Source organism: Hypanus sabinus, chromosome 6, assembly GCF_030144855.1.
Source record: "Hypanus sabinus isolate sHypSab1 chromosome 6, sHypSab1.hap1, whole genome shotgun sequence".
Lineage (NCBI taxonomy): Eukaryota > Metazoa > Chordata > Chondrichthyes > Myliobatiformes > Dasyatidae > Hypanus > Hypanus sabinus.
Window position 1 is genome coordinate 139445437 of NC_082711.1, and position 26236 is coordinate 139471672.

At 42.6% G+C, this 26236-nt stretch overlaps 1 protein-coding gene across 5 annotated transcripts in view; it reads right to left on the reverse strand.

Annotated features, from left to right (window-relative positions):
• clip2 (CAP-GLY domain containing linker protein 2) overlaps positions 1–26236 on the reverse strand; it is a 173276-nt gene that overhangs the window by 26962 nt on the left and 120078 nt on the right. For all 5 annotated transcript variants that reach the window (XR_009512782.1, XM_059973059.1, XM_059973058.1 and 2 more), the window contains 7 exons: positions 15351–16265; positions 11348–11405; positions 11148–11231; positions 10092–10248; positions 8812–8971; positions 5056–5226; positions 3105–3191 (listed from right to left, as the gene is read on the reverse strand). Coding sequence is in view for 4 of the 5 variants with exons in the window: in XM_059973059.1 (XP_059829042.1) it covers positions 3105–3191; positions 5056–5226; positions 8812–8971; positions 10092–10248; positions 11148–11231; positions 11348–11405; positions 15351–16265 (1632 nt within the window). In the remaining variant the exon portion in view is untranslated. The remainder of the gene's footprint in view (positions 1–3104; positions 3192–5055; positions 5227–8811; positions 8972–10091; positions 10249–11147; positions 11232–11347; positions 11406–15350; positions 16266–26236) is intronic.

The following is a 26236-nucleotide window of genomic DNA, read 5'->3' on the forward strand; positions in this document are numbered from 1 at the left end:
TAGTGGGGTGTTGACCAGGTTGCCCCTGATTTGGTGGGGAAATGTCACCACCATTAATCTTGGTGGAATGACAGAAACATCCAGGAGATCTAAAGGCACTGTCAATGACCAACCCCTAGGGTAGCAGGTGGAGCTGATACTGGGGCTCTTTGAAGAGTTCAGCATGGGGCAAGGGACTCAGGATAATGCCATAACTCAGGTTACAAACCCAGGAGAAGCTTGTGTCAATCTGTGGAGGCGCATAGGACATTCTCCCCTCAGCAGGGCCCTTCACATGCCTAACACCAGGTTGCTATAGAAACACTCTATTGTGGCCTTTAGCCTGCAAAGAACTTCCCAGCCTTCAGAGGAATAACTGTGCATGCCTCAGGGAAGCACTGGAAATCCACAGCAACACACACAAAATGATGGAGGAACTCAGCAGGTCAGGCAATATCTACGGAAAGGAACAAACAGATGACATCTCTAGCCTTCTTTAGGATTGGAAGGGAAGGGGGAAGACATGCACAGATGCTGGAAATCCAGAATCAATATCTCATATTCTACCTAGGTAGCCTCCAACCTGATAGCATTAACACCAATTTCACCTTCTGGTAATATTTACTTATTTAAAATTACCCTCCCCTTTCCCTCTTCTTCTACTCCCCACTCTACCTTCTTACCTCTTATTCTCACCTGCCTATCACCTCTCCCTGAGTTCCCTCCTCCATCCCTTTCTCCGATGGCCCACTCTCCTCTCCTATCAAATTCCTTTCTCTCCAGCCCTTGACCTTTCCCACCCAGCTGGCTGCACCTTTCATCTTCGAGCTAGTCCTTTCCCCACACCATTTTTATTCTGGCATCTTCCCCCTTCACTTCCAGTCCTGAAGGAGGATCTTGGCCTGAAACATTGACAGTTTATTCACTTCCACAGATGCTGCCTGACCTGCTGAGTTCCTCCAGCACTTTGTGTGTGTTAGTTTAAACATAACGAGATGAGGAACTTTTTCAAGGTCTTTATTTAAAACACTCTGGCATTTTCTTTTTTTTCTTATCCAGGTTGTTTGTTTTATAGCAGAGTTGCCAACATTGTACTAAAACTACAGAAGTTGACGTGAAAAGGATTTCTTGGCGGTGGGGCCTTACTTTTCTGGAAGGACCCACAGGAGGATTACTCCGAAATACATTTCAGTTGGTTTGGCAATGAGTGGTGAGCTGACAGAGTTCACAAAAGACCAAAGTCTAAGGGCCACTGTGCATTCGGCTCAGGACCACTCATGACTCCATCCAATTGCACCCTGGGTGTCCAGGTGAGGAAAACTAATTGAGACAGAGGACTGAAGAGGTTCTGCAGATGCTGGAAGCTCTGAGCAACACACTCTAAATGCTGGATTTCGTGTGTGTTGCTCCAGATTTCCAGGAATCAACGCAAATCCCGATGAAGGCTCTCAGCCCGAAAAGCTGACAGCTCAGTTCCCTCCACAGCTGTTGCCTGATCTGCTGAGTCCCTCCAGTATATTGTTATTTTATGGGGTAGCTGGTACGCTCTAAGGGTGAGGACAGTTGTCAACTATGCACTTCTTTCACACTCCTCTATATATGTGAGAACTGTTGGCTCCCCTAGTTTAAAGACAATTAGCTGTTTAGCTTTTTTGTTTTTTTGCAATATTCTTTCTTTATAATGAACTGTGAACAGACACTACTGGCTGTTCCACACACACAAACACGAGGAAGTCTGCCGATGCTGGAAATCCAAAGCAGCACACACAAAATGCTGCAGAAGTCCGGAACTCACTGTCAGGCTCTTGAACAAACTACACTTGGTCTACTTCCGGTGTCCCCACAACCAATGTCTCACTTTAAGGACTCTTTATCTTGTTATTCATTGCTGATTATTTATATTTGCATTTGCACAGTTTACTGGTCACTGACCCTGTTTAGTTACTGTCCTGTAGATTTGCTGAGTATGCCCACAGGATAAAGAACTGTATGTGGTGACGTGTATGGACTAGATTTTACTTTGAACTTTGAAATCAAATGTCCTGAAGAAGGGTCTTGGCCCGAAACATTGACTGTCCATTCATCTCCTTAGGTGCTGCCTGACCTGCATTTTGTGTGTGTTGTTCCTCATTAAATTTCTTGAAACACACAGGGCTCCCAGTGGTTTCTATACACAGTATTCCCACCGGGAGTATCTGTAACTTTTTTTCCACTAACGTCAGTGGCAAGCTAAAGTTGAAGCTAATAAAACGGATGTCAATTTATTGATCTGGTTAAGAAACTGGCTGAGTGGCTAGAGGACAAGAGGGAAGTTAATTAATTGGAATAAGTCCTGCAAGGGTCTGTGTCGATGCTGAAATAACTCAATGCATTTTAACAATTTAGCTGATGGAATGGAGAGGTACGCATCCAAGTTCGACACCAGGAGGATGGACAGCGCCTTTAATGCAGGTAGAAAGATACAATAGATAATAGATTAAACACTTGGGCAAACATATGGAAAATGGATTTTATTGAAGGTAAATGGCAACTCATTTACTTTTGATCTGAAAATGACAGAATGCAATAACTTGTACATAATGAAACAATGGGCACTGAAAGAGCTAGTGGGGTAGTGGGACATATGAATTATCATGGTCAGCAACACGAAGCAACCTACAGAGAGGGTGTAGGGCAAGCCTTTATGTCTGACCGTAACATCAAGGCAGTGGAACTTCTACATTATCTTGACAAATGCTGGAAGATTACAGCACCTCAGGGTACAAGGCCCAAGGATATGTTGGAATCTGAGGTAAGAGCAACAAGAGAGAATCTGCAGATGCTGGGAATCCAAGCAACAAACTGAGGCGTTGCCTCAGTTTACTGGAACAATGTGTTGCCCCTCTCTCTCCCTGTGAGGGGAAAGAAACCACAGATCCCAGTAAACACCTGATCATTTTGGACAGCTGCAAACCCTAAGGTTCACTGACTGTACGAGGAGAGAGTCTGACAGGTCGAAATGCCATTTATTGTCTGACCAGGCATGGCTAAGAGTTGGTGCTTTCTTAACACCAAGGTCATGTGATTTTTTTTGTAAACATAGAAGTATTTGTTTAATTTGTTAAAAAGCTGAAATTTGTGCTCACCTCTTGCTTGAAGCACCTGCTGTCTGTCATAGCTTCAAGTTGACTTCGTTGATGGACCCCATTGGCAGAACTGGCACTATCCAGTGTCTGAACAACAAAAAGAAAACAAAACTGATGGGCCACAGCCAGGAAAGAGTAAATGAAGAATTACCACCTTTGTTGCCTATCCAAAAACAGAATATTAAAAGTGACATTTTAAGAGATATAAAATATAACTGGGATTGTGGTAAAAAATGCTGGAAATACTCAGCAGGTCAGGCAGCATCTGTGGAAAGAGAAACAGGTCTCTGACCCTTTCCTCAGAACTGAGAAAGAAAGAAAACAAGTCAGATTTTAGTGGCAGAAATGGTTGGGGAGGGCTGACAACAGAGGTCGTTAAAAACAAGACATGATATAATAAAATAGGATACTTCAGTATTAATCCCTAACAATTGTGTTGATATTTTTATGGGCTGTATAAAATATGCTACTCTACACTAAGACAACTTTACAAATTCACCTCCCTGGCACATAAATTTTATAGGCGTTAATGTTAATTTTCCTCCATGAAGACCACAAACTAGTCAAGGGGTTTGGAGGTTTGCGTGCCTCAATAACCCGGAGGGCTATGTTGGCTGGAGTCAGGGACTTTATGCTTTGGCTGTAGGTAGGGTCACCCATACCAAGAAGGTCAAAGGGGAGAGGTCAAACTAAGAGTGGTCAACTGGTCCTCCAGGTCCAGGGGTCAGCTCAGGACTAACAACCCTGACTGGTAAAAGAAAATTGTTACGGAAACAGCAATGAAAATTCTCTCTATGTCTGAGTGTGATGGTATTCCTGAGTGTCCACCTGGGATTTGCATGACTGACAGTATTGAATATCAAGAGGAAGTTACTGACATGTTGAAGGAAGCCCTGAACACTGCCAGTGACGGAGGAACTTCATTGCAGCCCTAAATGCCAACAACATAATGGGCAGTAATTAATGTTGATGTTAATGTGACAAGGTTGAAATATGTTCAATTTAGTTATAATTTTTTTTGTGTGTGCCATACTCTGCCAGAGGCTCGGTGACCACTTATTTTTTCAAGTGGTTGTCTTGGAGGAAAGATCCTGTGAGTGGTCCCCCACGTCCTTCTCACAGCGCAGTGTTTCTTTCTACGAGGCCGAATTGCAAGCTCGACACTCAATCTGGCATGGATGGTAAGCGTGTCCGGGAACGGCCCGACTGGATTCGAACTCGGGAACCTTCGTTCCGGAGTCCGGTGCTGATGTCACTGCGCCACCAGCTGGTCCTAGTCATAAATAATTGTTCAAAGAATTTTTTAAAAGTTAAAATAATTTATTTCATACGAATATCATTTCATGTTGAGAAAAGAAATGGGATATTACTTGAAAAAACATGCAAATGTGTTTAGTTGAAAATTCTGAGAATCTGAATACAAGGTATTCTTTTATAGTATTGAGCACTGAATCTGCCATTGACTTGTAAGGGCTCCAGCTCGCGGTTGATTGCTCATGCCTGCCAGAATGCCAGGGGAGGGGCAGTACCAGTTCTATAAAGTGGCTGATGCATGAACATAGTGTATCTATGTTTCCTTTGCCATATCACTTTTCCAGGGGTACTACATTAACAAGATCATGCCATCTAAATCCTGAATTCCCAATATGCAGTCCCAGCAGATGACACTGGGAGTGTAGCTTTCATGAAATAATCCTATTCATTCTCATTACCTTTTGACTCCAATTCTGAAGAAATCTACTGGAAAATTATCTGGGCCTGACTATCTTAGCACTGTAACCACAGTGCAGCTGTAACTAATTAGAGTACGATAAGGTGCTTCACAAGAGCGATATTAAGCCAGTTTTGACTCCGAGCCACATATTAGAACAGATAACAACAAAAAAAAAATCAGTCATAGGAGTAGCTTAAAAGAGGGGGTAGAGGATTTGTGGTAGATCTGAGCTCTTGCCTGCATAGCTTGCATTAGTTTCTCCATCTGCTGGTTCTGCTCCAGGGCACTCCGCAAGGCCTCCTCGGTGTTAACTAGCCTTTGCTGCAGTTTGGAGATCTCGGCGTCGGCCTCAGTGTCCTGCAGAGAGACAGGGCGCCGCTTCTGATCGGGTTTGTACTTCTCAGTGCCCTAGAAACAGAGAGAAAACCACTGTGTATGGAGATTCAGGAGATCTGGTATGTCACCAAAGACACTCACAGATTTACCGTGGAGAGCATTCTAACTGGCTGCATCACCGTCTGGTATGGTTTTCAGAGGTGGGGGAGGTATTCGTGCTACTGTACAGGATAGAAATAAGCTGCAGAATTGTAAACTCAATCAGCTCCATCATGGGCACCAGCCTCCATAGTATCTAGGACATCTTCAGGGAGTGATGCCTCAAAAAGGCGACATCCTTCATTAAGGACCCCATCACCCAGGATGTGCCCTCTTCTCATTGCTACCATCAGGAAGGAGGTACAGAAGCCTGAAGGCACACACTCCGCAATTCAGGAAAAGCTTCTTCCTCTCTGCCGTCGGATTTCTGAATAGACATTGAACCCATGAACACTACCTCACTACTTTTTTTTGCATTACTTATTAACTTACTAATTTAACTATTTTATATATGTATATTTACTGTAATTAATGTTTTTTTCTCTATTATTATGTACTGCTGCAAAGACATCAAATTTCATGACATATGCCGGTGATATTAAACCTGATTCTGATCTGTGATGAGCAGCTCTTTAAATAGAAATGCCTGTCACTTGAATTTTCTTTAATACAATAGAATTCAAATGGAAAGAACGATTTAATACAGTGATTTCAGCAGCGTGTAGTAATGACGCTCAGTGGCTGGGCATCATAACCCGGCATTGTGGAATAGTTCTCCTTTTCTGCTTTTTTTTCCTTCTTTTTAAACTTTGTTCACTTTTTTCCTGTTACTGAGAGGGATGGTGAGTTTGTCCAAACGGTAGCATTTCTTTACCATAATGTACAGTGAGAGTGAAGCTGCTCTTGCAGTCAGATTGCAAACCCACTCTCTACTATCATCACAATGAAATGAATTTTTTAGCCAATAAATTTTATATTAGTGCTTGAGATAATTGATTTGTAGATTTGATGGGTCCAGGAGATCACCAGTTCCAAACATGGTTCCTGTTGATCCATGCTTTGCTAAAATCTGAGGTTGTGCAACAGGTACACATCTCGGAAGGGTTTGCATTCCAAAGCTCTCTGTAAATGTCCACACAAAAAGCAGTACCAGCATAATAAAAGCAGACTAAAAGCAGCACTCCTTAATAAAAAAAAATCAAAATTCCTATCAACAGAAAGAGTGAACAAAAGAGTCCTGAATTTATACGGCAATTTTCTCATCCTCAGGGTAGCTCAAAGCACTGCACAGCCAATGTAGCACCAAGGAAAAGCAAAACAAAAAGGTGCCACAGCCCAGATTTTGCACTTCTGAGGAATATTTCTGACGCATACAGAAAACTTGGGGTAGGGTTTGTGAAGTGGACAGCAGAGTTAGTTAAAGCACTCTGACACAATCCTGTCATTAGCCAGGGATTCCATCACAAATCTTACTGCATCACTGAAGTATACCTTGGTAAACTGGGCTGTCCTTTGTCTCTCTTTGTCTCTCTCTGTTACGTAGCTGATCTAGACAACAATATAATACAAGAGAAATTCTTTTGTTCCAAATCACCATCTATAAAATGTTCATAATTTCCATCGCCAACTTTTTTCAAGCCCTAAATTACGGTAGTTGAGAGGGAATCACAAATTCTGAAAGATACCTACGTACAGTACTGTGCGAAAGACTCTTTAAAATTGTTTTATTCACTTACGGGATGTGGGCATCACCAGCTAAGCCAGCATTTATCGCTCATCCCTAGTCACCCTTGAGAAGGTGGTGATGAGCTGCCTCCCTGAACCGCTGCAGTCCCTGAGCTGCAGGTACACCCATGGTGCTGTTAGGGAGTGAGTTCCATGATTTTGACCCAGTGACAATGAAGGAACAGCGATACGTTTCCAAGCCAGGATGGTGAGTGACTTGGAGGGGGATTTCCAAGTGCTGGTGTTCCCAGGTATCTGCTGTTCTAGTCCTTCTAGATGGTAGTGGTCGTGGGTCTGGAAGGGGCTGCCTTAGGAACCTTGGTGTGTTGTTGCAGTGCGTCTTGTAGATAATACACAGTTCTGCAACTGTCTTAGACACATATATATAGCTTGGGTGCCTAAGACTTTTGAACAGTACTGTAGTAATTTTATGTATCGCACTGTACTGCTGCCACAAAAAAAGAACAAATTTCATGACACGTGAGTGATGATAAATCTGATTCTGATAAGGGTCTCCGTTGTGGTCTGAGAATGGGAAGGGGGAAGGGAGAAGGGAATCATGGTTGGGAAAAAGGGGTGAGGGAAGCACCAGAGAGGCATTCTGTAATGATCAGTACACCAAGTGTTTGGAATCAAATGACCTTGCTTGGTGTCTCAGGGCTGGGTGTGTCTGCACCTGCATCCACCCCACCCCTGGGCACTCCACACTCACCATTTCCAACATCCTTTGCTCCCATCAGATTTACAAACGCGCTCTCCGCTCCACCTTGACAAATGCTTGTGCAAAAGTCTCAGTTACTCTAGATATACAGACTAAGACTTTTGCACAGCACTGTCGCTGGTCAGAATTGGAGGGTGCCTACTCCTAACTGCTCAGTGCTAGTACAACATGCACAAGTGGAAAAGTTTCTCACTCCAAGTACTGGCGTCCTTTCATGCACACAAAATTTGACCCATAAAAAGCAATAATTGGCAACTGCACTTCCAACGAACTTTGGTGTTTGTCTTCTGATCATAAATGATCCAGTAGCATTTGATCTTTATACAAACTATAAAACTGTAGCTGTAAAATTTCCAAAGTCTAACCACCGCTCTGCTATTCTTTTTAAGTTCTGTTCTTGGACACCGCACACCACTGCCAGGTCTTTCTTAGGAATGCAACTTCTTATGGATAACAAACAAACAAAGCAGTGTGTATGAACCATCAGCCACGACTATCATAGCTGCCGACTGGGCCCACTGAAAATGGAATCGCTTTCCCTCCAGCATGATCCTGCCTCTGACAGCTCACTGAGGTGCTGTAAATAGGGCAACCAGACTTCCAGCACTTAAAGCTTTTCAAGCAAGTAAAGAAAATAACTCGCATTTACTCACAATATTTAACAAGAGACCTTTGCTCACGATGGCGTCGGATTTTCGAAATACGATAATCTTGACCTCACAATCTACCTCGTTATGATCTTTCACCTTATTGTCTGCCTGCACTGCACTTCCTCTGCAGCTGGTGCACTTTATTGTGCATTCTGTTGTTGTTTTACCTTGTTCTTTTTCAATGCACTGTGTAATGATTTGATCTGTACAAACAGAATGCAAGATAAGTTCTTCCACTGTATCTCAGTACATGCAGCAGTAATGAACTGATACCAATATCAAAACATAGTAACATAGAAAGAAATAGCAGTAGGCTTTTCAGCCCCTTAAATATGATCATGGCTGATCACCCAAGTTCATTATTACGTGACTGCTTTCTCTCCATATCCCTTGATCCCTCTTGCCATAAGAAACACACTGGCTTTGGAGTAAAGACAACTCCCTGAATTTATTGCTCTTGGTCGATGCTGGACCTTTGAAGCTGGAAATAAATGTTTATGCAAGAAGCTGCATTTTACTCACAAGGACATATAGTTTCTCTCGGAGGACCTTGATGTCTTCCTGTAGCTTCTGTTCCTTCAGTCTCCACTCAGCTTTGTGAACTTCCCGGCTGAGGTCCTTTTCCCCCGCACAGGAGTGACGGTTGGTCTCCAGTAACAACGAGCGGAGTTCGTTTAGATTCCTGGTTTCATGGATGATTAAAATGTTCAAGTGAAGAGAAGCAGATGGGCATCATAGGTGGGAGAAAAAAAACACAAGGTTGCAAGAGGACAGGCAATGCATATCTGCACATTTTATGCCGTTAGTCTGACCAAGTTAAAAATCATAATATATTGAAAGGCGTTTGCCTTCTGAGAAACACTATTAATATTAAAGTTTAAAACATTCAAGTTGCTGGTGGTAGAGCATTGAGTGTAACTGAGCAAAAACTAAGGATAAAACAATTCACATAACTTTTTACTCATTTAGTGCATTAATTCATTTCGCAATATTCTGAACATCACTTTCCTCCCTAACAAAAGGAACACACACAAAATGCTGGAGGAACTCAGCAAGCCAGGCAGAATCTTTGGAAATGAATAAACCAGTTGATGTTTCGGGCCAGGATGAAAAACATATGTTTGCATCAGGTTCAAAATAGGGAGTCTTTGAGGGATAGGACTTCTGAGCAGAGTGCTAATTAGTGAAAAAAGGAGCACATTACTCAAGTTAAGCTGCCTGTAGCCCTGTTCACCATTATTACAGGCTTTTAAAGTTACTGGATTATCATTTAGAATATTGTAGCATTTCTCATCTGTTTCCTCAATTGTATAGCATGTTCTTATGTCCTCAGAAAGAGAGTCCACAAGTCAACGTATTTTGTAAACTGGTGTGAATTTTTTCCTAGGAAACCACAAGGAACTTCAAATATGAGAAAATCTGCAATTGCTGGTGATTCAAAGAAATACACACAAAATGCTGGAGGAACCCAGCAGGTCAGGAACCATCTATGGAAAAGAGTAAACAGTCGACATTTCAGGCCGAGACCCCTCATCAGGACGGGGTCTCCGCCTGAAATGTCAACGGTCTACTCCTTTCCATAGACGTTGCCTGACCTGCTGAACTTCAAATATATGTACAGATGCTTCCCCCACACCCCCCAGTACACGGCTAAAACTTTTCATAGCTGTATGTGATCCTCCTCCCTCCCCCCAACAATGTCCCTCTCTAGCCTGTTGTATAGCTATCTCTTTTCTCTGTCACTAATCCCCAAACCCCATCTCACATTTTACGGCACTGACTTGGGTCCAACAACCTCTCACCTTTCCTTTTTCAGCAGCTCTTGACTGATGAGGACCAACTGCCCTGAAGCATCATGGGATTTGCGAGTCAAGGCCTCCAGCTCCATCTCCAGTTTGACTTTTTCCTTCGTTGTTGCGTCAACCTTGATCTCAGAAGATTTGGACTTGTGTTCCAGAGCTATGGAATCAGAAAATGTGGCCAATATTCTCACAACAATATTTAACGGAAGCATTCACACCAAGGTGTTCTGTGCAATCAATCAAATCCACTGTGTGAAGCTCTAATGAAAATGACCAATTTAAGCAATTATACAAAGTCAGGAAGCACCTTATAGAAGACAATGAGATACAGAGAGGATTATGGCATGAATTCCAAAGGGTAAAGCACAGGTGACTAATGATCAACAAGGGATGTGAGATCAGTGATTAAGGAAAGCAAGACTGCATAGAGTTGTAATGTTGATGAAAGCATTTGAGATGAAGAAAGGAGGGCATTGAAAGATCTTTTTTAACTTGATGTCTTCAAGGTGATCCCCTTGAATCAAAACTACTGCTATTTTCTCCCATTGAGTTTGACAAGCACATTCAGTAGCCACAGTGGTATTTACGTGCTCACAGGGCAAGGTAGAATAAAGGGGGAAGGGTTCCCGATGGTCTGTAAACCTAATTTGCAAATTTACTTATTTATTTTTCATAGTATCTTAAAGACATGAGAAAAGATATGTCGAAGTGTTGGGATGGACAGTAGTTTTTGATGGGCTCTAGATCATGGTTTCTGGGGGTTTGCTACTGCTTGCCTGGTGGGTGGTGGGGGGCTGATGTTTGTTGCCGGAGGGGGAGGGGGGAGGGATTGATGCTGCTTGTGCATGGGAGGGGTGGGGGCTTTGGGGTTCTAATGTTTTGCAGTCATTTATTATTTGGGCTTTTTTCTCTCTATTTTGTGGATGCCTGTGAAGAGTAAGAATTTCAGGCTGTATACTGTCTACAATTCTGATATTAAATTGAACCATTGAGGTACAAGTCTACCTGATTTTTTCCAACAAACTACAGAACAACAATCACCTCCAACTGACTTACCAACAATTTGGGTTTTTAATAGCTCGATCTGCGATGACATTGAAGAAACATCCTTTTCCCTTTTGCTGAGCTTGTCCAACAATTCTAAAGGTGTCACAGCCAAAGAAAAGCAGAGAAAAGAAGAGGTTGGTTCAATCTGTGCTTAACTTTCAAACAAAACTTCAAAAGGAAAAGAAATTCCAAATCATGTCAAAATCTACCTTCTATCGATTGCTTCATTTTCATTTTCTCTTTCAGGATGTTATTGTTGTCGATGGCCTGGAAATACATCAATAACATTACTGAGGCGGGACAAGCAATATACAAGCTCTCCACTTTTCCCTCAGGGCTCAATCAAGAAAAATACCATTAATGTTCTCATATAGACAACCAACAAGCTCTGCAGTATGACCTTCCACACCACTTTAATGTGAGTATTAACGAGCTAAGAGCAATTGCATATAACCAGCTAAGCATTCATAGAATTATAATTTTTGCCCATGGCTTGTCTTTCGCTCTGAATCACTTTCTGCGCCCTGCTGCATCTTAGCCTGCACTGGAGGGCTTCAGTTGTTGCAAACTATTTTGCAATGGCAATAGAGAACTAGAGACCTTTACATCAGACTGACCCAGCAGTCTCCTGTGCTCAGGAAATTATCAGGGAAAGCAGCAGGTTCTTTACCTTCAAGTGTTCCTTCATAATAAAGATTACTTGACAAGTCCCTTGGGAGAGAGCAGCATTAAGAAGAGGGAAGGTCAAAAGGAATGCATAATCGATATGCCTCTTAGAGGGCCAACTGCCTAGCACAGTGGAGTACCATCAACCTATGTAATATCTGGAAACTGACAACTGCTCAGACTCCTGTTGTTTTAGATGAGATTACTTGAAGGCACCAGTAGAACTTGAGGTTGGGATCTCAATTGTAAAGGTCAATGTTAGTTCCGTAACCCTTGGGTCACTCCCATCCACCCTTCCCTCGACATGTGTAGCTCATTATTAGTGCCCACGAGCGGGGAGATTGTTGTCCCGCCATCGAACTGGTGAGTGGGCTATGGACAGACCTCTGAAACCTTGCAAGTCAAGGCACCATCATCACCATCCACGAGCAGCTGAGGAAATGGTGCAGTGTGTTCCTCTCTTCTTCAAACAACTCCGAACCTGTGGAAAATGCGACCGTTACGGCCAGAAGCTGGGAAGCACAGAGAGGGCAGATCTTAGGTTAGAAATCCATGCCACAAAAGTAAAGGCAAGATTAAATATAACGTTTGCCAAGGGCATCTCATATTGTCAGTGTAAGAGACTTATTGTTCCTGTAAAAGGTCTGCTGAAAACATTGTTCCCTGCAGCGAGCAGCGAGGTTAGCTTTGTAAAGCAAGCATCAGAAGGACATGCAGCCTTTAGTAAGTGGCATTGAAGCTTGTTGTAAAGCATGAGCTCAAGAGGACAAGAAGACAACTGTTATCGCTCCCCAAACTGTCCACAGGTAGTCGTGTCGGAGCAAAGCCATGCAGATTGTGGCATGCAGTGTTAACTTAGGGAGCCGATGAATCTCACCAAATGCCGTTTGTCCTCTTCAGTCCTAGTTCGTCATTGAGGGACTTAAAAAGAATTATTAAAGTGTCACAATCAATGAAACATCGGAGGAACATGAAACAGACATCAAGAAAGGAAAGTCGAGAGAAAACTGAGGTAAAATTAAGGTGAAAGCTGGAACTTTTCATCTATGGTTTAAAACTTTCATCCAGATAAAGCTTCTTTCTGTAGTGAATTGGTTGGAGTCAGTTTGTCTGCAAATTTGTTTGTTGTCTAGATGAAGACAAGTAACGTTGACAATGCTTTCATAAATTCTTAATCATTGAGTTTTAGTGGGGCGGGAGGGGGTAGATTTACTGAGAGAAGGTTTGAGCCCAAGTGGGAGTAGTATAGGCAGCAGACCACGGTCAAAGTTCGCACCGGGTTGGAAGATAAAATGAGGGTGCGGGATAAAGGGGGACCTGTGGATTAGATGCTGATTTAGTTTCTTGCTCCTGATGGAATAGCTTTTTTTTTGCTGTTTTGCATGTTGATGGTTTCCTCACTATTATGGAGAGTCTGACAGTAGAATATGTGCCTTCACTATGTTACAAACCAATCCAAACACTGCAACAGCTTTACAGCACTGACACACTCTTCAAGCTGGTGAACTTACTTGCAGTAACCCACTGCCCTATTGGCTGCTATGGCAGTCACAGGCCTGTAGGAAGCCTACAGCATACCCTGTTGATCCAGCTGGTCTTCTCACTCAAATGTCCGAATGGTGTGGCACAAGGAGCGTCTCCATACCCTGGAACATTAAGGACGTTCCACAGCGTGAACATACTGAGTAGCTGATCTCATTTCTGTACCTGGTGTCACCCAACATATGGCGGCATGTTTTAGTGAGTAAGGCCTGTTTTTGAGACACTTAATGCCCAGGTCACTGAATTCCCAACAACGTAGACGTGGCAAAGTCTGCACTTCAGTCAAAGCCTGGATGCAGGTTGAACCAAGGGGCTCCTGTCAAATCCACCCCCCTCCCACCACCCTCCACCAAACCACTCGAAAGTACCCTGAATTAACATCCTCAGGCAGCAGGCCGCAAATCTCAGGAGTGCAGAGATAGCACGGTTCTGCGATGGTCCGCAACTGGGCGCCAAGCAAGTAGTTCCTCCCGACAGCAGAACCTGGCAGAGTTTCGGGCACCCTCTGACTATTCAGTAGAATGAAAACAAAAATTATACATTGTGTTTATCCAAGAATCTATACAGCATTTATTACAGAGCCTTTATATAGAAACAACTTTCCAATTGACTGGATAGTTTGGACAGATGTGTGAAGTGCAACACTAGAGCAAGGGCCAAAACTTTTTTTGTGTGTCACAAATCCTTTAAAAGATTCCTGTTTCAATTCAGGAGCAGCAGAGAACTCTCAAGCTTCGTCCACGTTGAATTCTTCAGCAGGTTGCCAGCTGCTTGGGGAAGTGGCAGCCATCGTGCAATAGAATCATAAAGTATTGGCTTCCAGCCCCACTGCAGGCTTAACCAGCCGACCCACAATGGTATGACAGGTGTAATAAGGGAGAGAGATACCAATAATCAGCCCCACTCTTTACATTAGGACTATTGTCCAGCAGAGTAAACCATTCAAATCGCCATGTACAGCTACAACTGCAAAGTGTTCAACTTCATTGATAATGAGCTGGGCACCGAGTGGATTTTCAGATTTCATCAGTCCCCAATCTGCATATGTAATGACATCCAGGGCCTGATGAGGCCAGCGATTTTGGTCACTAGTGATTTACCACCTTGAAATTATAACCTACTTCCATGTCAATGTTAAAGCTTAATGACACTGTCCCCACTCTGACAGTGGCAAGAAAAAAGAAGAAACCCGAGTCCCTATATCTTTCAGTTGCAACATTAATCCAAAGCACCATCCTCTAGTGTTAAAGGACCTTTTGGCCATCCTAGGGAGATAATCTGCTACAAGTACCAGGTCCATAGAACAGCTCTATCACCTGCTTTCCAATTACCATGCAGATAGTCGGGAACTGGACATGTCAGACTCACAGCTAGTTTCCTTAGTTACTTAGATGTCCATTTCTTACCCACCTTTGAGGAAAAATTTCTTAGCTTTCTCATTCACTTTTTCCCTCTGCCTCTTGATTTTGTTTTCTTTCCCCCTGCACACTCTTTTTAAGTAGCCCTCCTGGCACATAAGTATCCATTGTTGAGACACAAATCCCCAGTCACTGAACTGCAACTGGACTAGGAATTCTACTGAATGTACTCCTTCTTTAAAAAACGGCCCCCAAAATGTGGTTTCCATTGCCCAGTAAATGGCCAACTCTTGCAGGGGCTGTTTAAACTTCCATCATGGAGTACAAGAAAAATATGCATCAATGGTGCTACAAATTAATGAATTTTGAAATTATATTTCACATAAGCAACGTAATTTCCTCTCTTTTCATTTAACACAACTTCAACTCAATGTATAGGCAGCACAATATTTAATTGTTCAAATTCTCACATCTTATATTTTAATAAGCTTAAAGCTTGGATATTATTAAATCTTTTGTTAACTTAACTTTGATATATTCTGAGTTGATGTTAATTAGAGCTCAATAGGACTAACATGATTACTCCTACCACAAACAGACCAGAGATATTTATTGTTTGTTTTTTTTTTTGGTTTTATTCTCATACTTCGGAAGAGTGTCGAGCTTCCATTGCTTGTAGCTTCTCCTGTAGGATCTTACATTCTTGCTTGTGTTTCATCTCAGACTTCTGGAGCACTTCATAATCAATCATCTTTCTCTCCGCCACGGAGATCTGCTCCTTTAAGAAGCTGATGTCCTGCGCTTGGTCCTTATATGCAAGCTGAAGTTTCTCCTGCTCACTAAGCCTTAGCTCTGCGTTTCGGAGCTGATCAATGGCCGACTGGAGCTCTTGCCTGTGTTGACTTGTGGTAACCTCTAACTTGTTTCGCCAGTTGGAATTGCATTCTTCCAGTTCACATTTGGCTTCTTGCAGCTTGACTTTGAAATCCTCTTTTTCCTTTATGTGTAGGGCCATCTCAATTTCATGCTTGGCTTTTAGATTCTCCCACTCAAGCTGATGCTCCATCTTCAGACTTTCTATGGTGGCCCTTAGTTCCACCAGCTCACTGTTCTGAACATCAGTACCTGAAATTAATGAAACCTTAAGTTCCTCGAGAGATTTCTGGTGGTCAGACACCAAAGTGTCTAATTTGTTCTTCCAGTTGTCCATCATCTCCATGTTTTCCTTGGTTGCTTGGTGAAGCTTCTGCCGGAGCTCACTGACATCATGGGAGTATTTCTCATTGCTGGCCTTTAACTTTTCCATTTCTTGCTGGCATTCCTGCAACCTGGCCTCGTACTTTTCCCTCAGTAAGATGTTCTCGGTCTGGTGCTCCTTGTTGACTGACAGTAGTTGTTCGCGCAGCTTGAGTGCCTCTGATTGCAGACTGAGGCTGTGCTCAGGAGTGCCCGTGGAGTTGGAGTTTCTCAGTCTCTGTTGCAGTTCCTCAATCTCACTGTTCCTTAGACTTAGTTCATCTTCAAGCTGGGCGATCCTGGATTTCTCAGCGACTGTTGTAAGCTAGGGCCAGAAAGCAGAAAAATAAATTAATACCTTTCACACAGCTCTCTAGCATTTTGTAAGCTTGACTAAATGCAATACTAGGACCTTCAGATGTTTTCTATAATAACTTCACTCCTCTATACATGTAAACTCAGAAAACTGAGGACACAGGAAGTGACTACCCAGCCCTTCCTGTCTGCAACACTGTGCGGATTGTCTACCCAGCCTAGCCCATCCTTCCAAGCATTCAGTCCCACAGTCCTGCAGGTCATGCTTCTGCAGTTCATGGTGTTTAAGTGTGGTGAGGTCTTCTGTCTTTACCACCCATTCAGGCAGCAGGTCCCTGACCTCCATCATGCACTTGGGTGGGTGGGGCACTGGGGGAAGTGCTCCTACCTCTAGCTCCTTCCTAATAACTCTGTCTCGGCCTCCCAAATTTCTACAGTTCATGTCTTCCCTCGATGCTCGTGGTTCCAAGGTAAGAAAAAAAGCCCAGCCTGGCTAATCTTCTCAACACGTACAACCAAGCTGGAGGAACTCAGCAGGTCAGGCAGCATCCATTGAAATGGACAGTCAACGTTTCCGGCCGAGACCCTTCGTCAGGACTGAAGAAGGAGGGGGCAGGGTGGAAAGAAGGTGGGGGGAGGGTGGAAAACCAGTCAGAGGAAAGATCAAGGGGTGGGGGAGGGGAAGCAGGGAGGGGATAGGCAGGAGAGGTGAAGAAAGAATGTAAGGGGAAAGCACTATGGGTAGTAGAAGAAGGCAGAATCATGAGAGAGGTGATAGGCCGCTAGAAGAGGGGACAGAGTGAAAGTGGGATGGGGAAAGGGAGAGGGAGGGAATTACTGGAAGTTGGAGAATTCGATGTCCTTTTCTCTGATTGGTTTTCCACCCCCCCCACCTTCTTTATGGGGCCCTTGCCCCCTCCTTCTTCAGTCCTGATGAAGGGTCTCGGCCTGAAACATTGACTGCTCATTTCAACGGATACTGCCCGACCTGCTGAGTTCATCCAGCTTGTTAGTACGTGTTGATTTGACCACAGCATCTGTAGTGTACTTTGTGTTGGCTAATCTTCTAATCCTAGCCACATACTCCTACATCTCGGCACTCTCTCCAGTGCAACCACATTCGTTCCCATAATTCGGAGCCCAAAACTGTATTCAAGTTGTGGCCTGACAACGGTTGTGTTCAGCTGTAGCATGAACTCACTACTCTCAACTGAATGTCTCAGCTATTGAAGGAAAGCACTCCATGTGCCTTTTTATCTGCTGGTTGTACTGCCTTTAAGAGTCTGTGGATAAAAATCCATTATATCTCTGTTCCTTCATACACTCATTGTCCCTCATTCCCCTGGCCTCGTTGCACCAGCTCAGTACATTAACCCATTAAATTGTTAAATTAATGTAAGCAAACAGTAATGCTAATTGCTGACCAAGGGCATTTAGTTGAGGCTTTCCCCCTCCATACCAACCACACGGACTATTTTTCTATCATCTGCAACCTTCTGAATCATGACCTCTACATTTAAGCCCAAACCATGACATTACATTACAAAGGGAACTTCCAAGAATTGAAAAAACACAAACACGAGGATATCTGCAGATGCTGGGAATTCAAGCAACACACACAAAATGCTGGTGGAACGCAGCGGGCCAGGCAGCATCTATAGGGAGAAGCACTGTCGACGTTTCGGGCCGAGAACTGACGAAATCCTGACGAAGGGTCTTGGCCCGAAATGGCAACTGTACTTCCTATAGATGCTGCCTGGCTTGCTGCATTCCACCAGCATTTTGTGTGTGTTGTTCCAAGAATTGAAACTAGTGAAATTCAAGTGATAAAACACAGTAGTTTAATATTCCTCTTTACCTCTTGCCATTGAGTCATTTTGGATACAATTTGCTACTCCTCCTTAGATCCAAAGAACTTTTACTTTCACTCTGTCATGTGCAGCTCTGGCAAAAGCCTTGCTTTATTCTAAGCAATGCACATCAAATGAACTGTCCCTTTCACTTCCTTGAAACATTTATGTCAGACAGGACATTCTGTTGACAAATCTATATAGACTCTTTTAATTACTCTGTGCCTTTCTAAATGCTGAGTCTTAAAATTCAATTCCGATCTTTCGCAATGCACTAAAGCAAAGACAGTTGGCTCCTTAGTTTATTCCTTCCTCATTTATTAAACAATGATGTAACACCATGAATCCCCCATATCGCTGGCCCCAGTCCTGCCTGTAGGAAGAACCAAATTCATTTTCCTTTATAGTCACAGTAAGAGCAGAGTTAAGAACCTAGATTTAGTGTGGTGCTTAATATGTTGCCAATTAGTGCATTCAGTGGAAGCAATATAATCGAAGTACATCTGTTGCACAATATTCTCACTATATCCAGTCAGTTCAGTGGGGTCTTTTGTTATGCTGCACGGAATATACTTGAGTAGGTGATGTGAAATTGCTGGAAATTATCCTAAGGTCATATCATCCATGCTTACTTCGTAAGATGACATCATTTCACATAGATATTAGCAACCTAGCTCAAGCTAAGGCTATTTCTCATCCATTCACATTATAATTGTGGCATTCTGGGTTCATTTAAAAAAATGTATCTACCGTATCTATCTACCTATTTATCTGCCTATTTATTTTTTTGAGAAACAGCATGGATTAGGCCCTTCTGGCCCCTCGAGTCGTGCCACCCAGCAAACCCTTGATTTAATCCGAGCCTAATCACGGAACAATTTACAGTGACCAATTAACCTATCAAGCAGTATGGCTTTGGACTGTGGGAGGAAACCGGAGGGCTCAGAGGAATCCCACGGGGAGAACAGGCAAACTCTTTACTGGCGGCAACAGGAATTGAACCAAGGTCCTTGTATGGCGAAGCGTTGTGCTAAGCCCTACGCCACCACGTGGCCCTTGGGTACTTGGCGAGATGATGTAAAACTGCTGTAAATTATACTGAGGTCATACCATCCATGACAAATCTGTGGTTACTTCATTCGGCAACATCATCGCATGGAGATATCAGCAACAAGCTCAAGCTAATCACAAACTAGAGAAAATCTGCAGATGCTGTTCATCCAAGCAACGCACACACAAAATGCTGGAGGAACTCAGCAGGCCAGGCATCATCTATCGAAAAGAGTGAAGTCAACGTTTCGGGTCTCGGCCCGAAATGTCATCCGTACTCTGTTCCGTAGATGCTGCTTGACCTGCTGATGCCCTCCAGCATTTTGCTTGTGTGTTGCTAGCTCAAGCTAAGGCTATTTGTCATTATAATTGTGACATCCCGGGTTCGTTTTGAGTGAAAGAGAAACTGAGGGAGTGAAACCAAGAAGCAGAAGAAGACCAGGACCAAAGGAGATCTTCCTGACCAAGAGAATGAATGAGACTGAGGCCAAGCAAAATTCAGACCAGACTGAGAATGAGACAAAGCAAAGAGATGCCGAGTTAGCAGAGGAGGAGAGTAAAAGGATATTTGCTCTAATCATCCAGTTCCTTTCTCTCGTTTCCATTCTGCAAACATACAATTACATCCCTTGACTAGAGATGGTGCCCATTTATAGAATCCATTTCAATGGTCTAATCTGATAATGCTTCTGCTCTATATTGAAGATGAACCATTTATGTCTTGGACACAAGCTATTCACTGCCAGTGCTTTTGTTTCACAAGTGTTTCAATCTGTCCTTAATCTCACCACAACACATATTCTCCTGCTCTATACTTCCTCTTTTGATTACCTACCTTCCCTAAAATGTAACAATGATATTTGTCTCACTTTCACTTGAGGAACGAAGTTCTACAATCTAATCCCACGTTGAATAATGATACTTTGCCCAATTCCTCTCTTGGATATATGAGTCACTATTTCCATTACTTACTCTGTATTTATGATTTGTCCACAAGTAAAAGCATCTCTTTGTTTATTGGATCGCAGCTCTGCATAAACTTCATGGTCTTAATCAGATTATCCCTTGTTTTTTTGGTTCTTTGTTGGTGGGTATAAACTCTCAATATAATTCCAATAAGTCAGTTTTACACTTACTGAGCCTCAACATCGTTTTAAGAACATGGAGTCTAGAACTTGTACAATACCAGATCAAAATATGATTTAACACAAATTTAAACAACTTCTGTAGAACTCTTTATTTAAAAAAACAAATCTGCATCATTCCTGAACCTTCCCCTCCACCATGTTCTTGGCTTTCATTTTCTTGGAGTTAGTGTCTGAAAAGCTCTCCTGTATTTTTGTGTATCTTGCCTTATGTTCAATCCATCAATTTTCTTCATTAAAAATAAAAGGTTTCTCTGTACAGCTTTCTATTTCCAGAAATGACTTTGTCCCAGTCTTCTCAAGGCCACTTTTATCCAGCGTACAACTACCTCTCCAGTAAATTATATGTTGTATCATGAAAATCTCACACAATCAGAGTGGATGTATTTCCGATTAATATTCTATGCCTCTACCAATGTATATGATATGTTAAAAGGCTATAATCTGCTCTACACCTTATTGTTCTTTCAACATTCCGGAAGTAATCTTCTTATTACATTCTTAATAATAAATGTACTTGAATCTTGAATCATTCATGTTTTTTGTTTTAAGCCATGTTAAATAATCAGCTTATTTTGATATAAAATATTTTATAATTGAGTAGCAATACACAGACTTTACACTATAAATCTAATACAACACACATTACATAAAACCTGTACAACATGTCCTGTTTGTTTTGGCAATGTTTTTGTTCCACTCTCCAACATGAGTTGTTCTCATCCCACAGTCTATATCTCTCTACTACAAACTCTTTCCCATTCTTTCTCTTCTACGCTTTTCATCTTTTTCCATTACATCTAACATCTCTACCCAGCCCTTCTCTTTTTAAGTGTACAATTACAGAGAAAAAAAACTTTAATTATATATTAGGGTGGAGGTGGATGGATAGATCAAAAGATCAGGAACGATATCCAGAGGAGAGCGAGACTAGGCCTTTAGGAACATGTGTAGCTCTGGGTTGGAATGGTGTTAGCCCCTCTCCCTAACCCAGATCAATGATATCTGGTCCAGAGCAAGAGCTGAGAAGAGTGACATAGTGATACATCTAACCTCCAGCAACCCAAGTTCAATCCTGAGTTTGAACATTCTACCTGTGTTGCGAAGACTTCCACTGCATGCTTTGATTTCCTACCTCATCCCAAGTATATGCTGATTAATAGTATGACTGGTAACGGTAAACTTGTGTGCAGGTGGGAGGTAAAAAAGTAGGGGAAGGAGACAGGATTGTGGGAAAAATAAAACAAAGTAGTGGAAACGGGTGTTTGATATGGACATTTTGGGCGGAAGAGCCCGTTTCAGTATTCTGTGTCTCTAAGCCAGATTGTCAATGTTCTGCCAGAGTTTGTGAAGGAAAAGTGGTAGGATTGTTATCAGCAAGTCCAGAAACATTTTTATATTCAAAGCTTTTGCAGTGGAAAAAAACTGCCTGGAAATTGAATTTTCTTGACATTTTTGAATGCAATTTCTTTCAGGAGTGGAATGGATAATGACCAATTCTGAGCCATTTTGGGATCACCAAGGATCTTACACAGGGCTATAACTTACTTCAGTGATGCTCGCAGAATATCCACATTGGGGCTGCATGGAATGAAGTCATTCCTGGCAGACAGTCCCACTGCGCAGCAAGTCTGGGACAATGTGGGTCTTCCCACTGGAGTGGGATGTCTGGTCACTCGGGTCAGTTTGTCCTTAAGCATCTCCACAATGTGACAGTCCTCACTCCTCTAAATCCTTCACTAACACTCCAGATTTCCAACCCAACTGCAATTACTTCTCTCTCCCGGGTCCCAGCCCAGATCCCTTCCACAATCCACTCCAGTAACATCACCGCCGCTGGCATTAAATTCTTGTACCGCAAACCTCCAACAGTGCTGCACTCCAACCTTTCTCTTGTATTACTTACTAATGTCATTCAAGATCTTTAGACTGACAGCTAACTGTCACACCTGCATCAGAGCTACCTTCAGCAAACGTGTCCGCTACGCCCAGTTTCAATTCAGTTTTGTTTTGGTTTCCTCCTCTGCGCTTGCTGCTTCCTCTACCCTTGTTACTTCTGTTGTCGTGTACTCCACCCTCCCCATCCACCCTGCTCAGTTATGCCTCCCCACAATGCAGTCACACTATAACCCCTCTTCTGCTCACAGTACAGCCTGCCCCCAGTAACACAAAGGCCCCATTCCATAGGAGAACTTCACCTGTTTTTTACAGTAACTCACACTACATGCGCTTGCTGCAGTTTTTTCATCTCATTAAATAACCTCCAGACTGCAAGTCATAACCAGTGGAATATATATTTTATTTAGTTAATAACGAATACCATAAAACATTCTGCTTCTATTGTTACTAGCCTGAAAACGTTTTAAAGTGTAAGGGGAATTTGCATTAAGTTGGATTTCAATATATCAGGTCATTCATAATCCATGGTTCTGGTGCAGGTCGATGGGAGGCAGGCAATTTAATAGTCCAGCATGGACTAGATGGGCCAAATGGCCTCTTTCTGCACTGTACTTTTTAATGAAACCCTGGTATTATCCATTTACTGTGCTCACAGTAACCCCACCCCCACATTATTGCCCCTCCCTCAGCTCAACAATACCCCTATTCCATGATTCCTCTCCCCGTGATCATGACACTCATCCTTCTATGTACACTGGGAGGTCCCCTCTGTACTCAGCAATGCTTGCCTCTGTTGTGACAACACCTCTCCTATAATATTCCTCCACAACAGAGAATATCTGTACCTGCTCCTCCCTTGCTGGAGAGAAATGAGTCTAAATATCCTTATGAGTTCTTCATTAAGACCAACCATTGAAGATGCATTTATTGTTTGAACAGCTTAAATAGTTGTTTTAGCAGCGGCAAAATATAGCACTAACCAACATCACTTAATCAAAAGCCGTAAATCCTGTTGCTTGACAAGCAGTCGATGTCACAAGCAGAGCTAGAGGACTTAACAGGCAGCTTCGCAAATGAGAGGACGTGCCAAGCTTTTGCAGAGCAGCACCAAGCAGAAATATAAAATGGTTTGCAAATGCAAAAGTAAATAAATAAATCTCACCATCTATCGCCCAAAGCAAAGCAAAAGGCACAAAACAAACCCAATAAGCTTGAAAATAAAACAAAGCGGCTGCATTGCCAGGCCGTTCTCAGGAAGCTATGATACAGGTGGGCAGAGGGCCACATCAACTGATTTTACCCGAGTGTCTTCAAACTCCTTTTGGAGTTTTCCAGCTTTGGTCCTTTCAAAGAGCAGGCTGTGTTCGAGCTCCCGAATACGGGCATGCTCCAGTTTTGTCTGGGTCTGTTGTCCCCAGGAGGAAAATATATAAAGGAAAGGGACATAAAGAGAGAGAGAGAGAGAGACAGACAGCACAATAAGATCAACAGGGAGGAGAAAGCAAAATGGAAAGGCATTAGAAAGTCAAACACTTGATGAAGACTTCACAGTTTCACCTTTAATAGGCTTCATCAGTCATTCCAAGCAGTTCTACAAAGGGTAGAACGTTATTGCGTGCTGAGCTGTAACTGAATGCCTGATCCTCAGGTTAGTCATTTGCAGGTTCTCACAACATTTTTCTTGGTCTTCCCATCAATTCCTTGGGCTGGCACCTTGCAATTCCCTACAGCTGTACGGCCAAGTCTAAAGAACCCAGCGGTCCTGAAGATCCCCACTTTGACCCTGTATGGTGTGACTGTGCTGAAGCTGGAGACAGGAGCGGTGTTACACATCACCACATCAGGCCTTTGAGAAATGGCACACGAGGGGTGCCACTCGTCTCCTCTGTTTCAGAGGCTACTTCAAAGGAGGTTTGATGCTTCCTGCATATTTCACACTTTAACAAGAACTTCTTTTTGTCACAATAAGATGAAGGTGGGAAGAATCTGGGGCAGATCTGCACACCTATATAATCCCAATAATAGAATATTGCAAGAAAGATATCCATGAATGTTTCACTGCCAATGGGCAGTTAATCAAAATAAATTCTTATTACTTATTACTTTAACATTAAAATATTCCTTACAATCTAACAAAAATCACATGCATTTTATTGACATGCCAGCAAGTTAAAAACTTCACAGCACAACAATGTACTGACCATCCATGATTATCTAACCATAATTAGATTGAATGGGCTTTTGTCTTGCAATTATTTTTGGAACAATCCAACTCACAGCAAGCTCCAGTAGAATTCCTCCATTCCAATTTCCTTTGGACTTTCTGTTTAGGGCTTAATTTTGCATCGTGAAGGAAGATGGCCCCAGCTCTGCTGGAACAATATCCCTTGGGCCATACATATACTGTTACGGGGTAGTGCAAAAGATTTGCTGTATCACATTTTGGAAACTACAGTTGGATTTAATTTAGCAACACTGGAGGAAGTGTACAATTAGTGTGAGAAAGAATTGTGAGTATTAGACCCTAATTTTATTATGGAAATGCCAATCCATTATTTCAGCTTCAGAAAAGAACCTCACTGTGGATAAAGTACAGAAAAAGGCAAATAAAGCCAGAGATAGTTTACAATGCAACAATCTCCTTTGTACAGAAGTCCAAAACAATGTAGCCTTGATATAAATGTGGTTCTGAGGCTGCATTATACGATGACCTTGTAAGGAAATGGCAGCAATTCACAGACAGTATAGATGCATTTCAGTGCATTTCACCACATGGACAGTCACTGGTACCAACAGATGCACGGCACTGTGCTTGACTCTTGTCCCTCTGTTGAAATGTGCCAGCAAGCCAGTGAATCAAACCATGACAAACCATATTGGGACTAAATCAGCAGCATCGACTTAGGCACTGGATTCAAATGCAAAGGCACACACAGCTCAGTCAAACCTTGAAGAAGTCCCCCTCATTAATATCTGGGAATTAATTAGAAGAACATTCCCATAAGCTAGTTGGTAACAACACGACACAGCCAGACCTGCAGAATGATTTCTTACAATAAAAGCTCCAGGTTCTACCCTCATGCTTCCTGGGTATAGGTGTAGGAATTTCTTCACCCTGATACAGATTCAGGGGAGGGGGTGGGAGTTGGTAGTCAGCTGGGTGTCTGCAGCATTAAATTTTCTGCTAATGAAGCCCCACAGCATCAGGTCTGATTCGGGTAGAATCACAAACAGGCCATTTCTTGGTCCTAGTCTGTTATTCTATTAGTGCAGGCTTACCTTTATCAATCATACCCATTCCCCTACACCTGGATTATGTTTATCTCTACAAATTTATTAGTCTCATCCATATTCTCAACAACTGATCATCCACATCCCTCTTAGATTGGAAATTCCAAAGGTTCACTGCCCTCAGGGTGAACAAATTTCTCCTCATCTCGGTCCTGAATGGTTAGTCCCTTATTTTGTGGGAAGGGAGTAGGAAGTGAGGGACGTCAGGGCTTCAATGTTTCTATCATTCCACGGGGTTTCTTTGTTTCATGGAATTCTGAGAAGAGGATAATTTTCAGGTTGTATACTGTATACATTTTCCAATATTAAGTGTACTTTGAAACTTTGAACTTTTACAGAGAAGATAAAGCTTCAAACTTACTGTGTTCCACTTAAAAGAGATGGCACAACTCCAGACCCCTAACAATGTCAAGGCACACACAGGCTAGGATAGGACATGGAAAGTGGAGAAGAATGTCTGAATACAGTAATATAACACACTATGAGAGCCTGCAAAGTGTCAACAGGCAGCAACCTACTTTCCACAGTGGAAAGTCTGATGATTAGGATGCCTTGATCTGTTCAGGATTAGAGGGAAGTCACAGGAAAAAGAAATTTAGTCCAAGTTTGGACCAAGGAGCTGAATCCCAAACACAAGGTGAGAATCACATGCTGGATATCAACACAGTGTCTATCCAAGTATAGCATCAAGAAGTCCATGTTGAACTAAAGTCAATCAGACTTGAGGAGAGACCTTCATCGGCTAG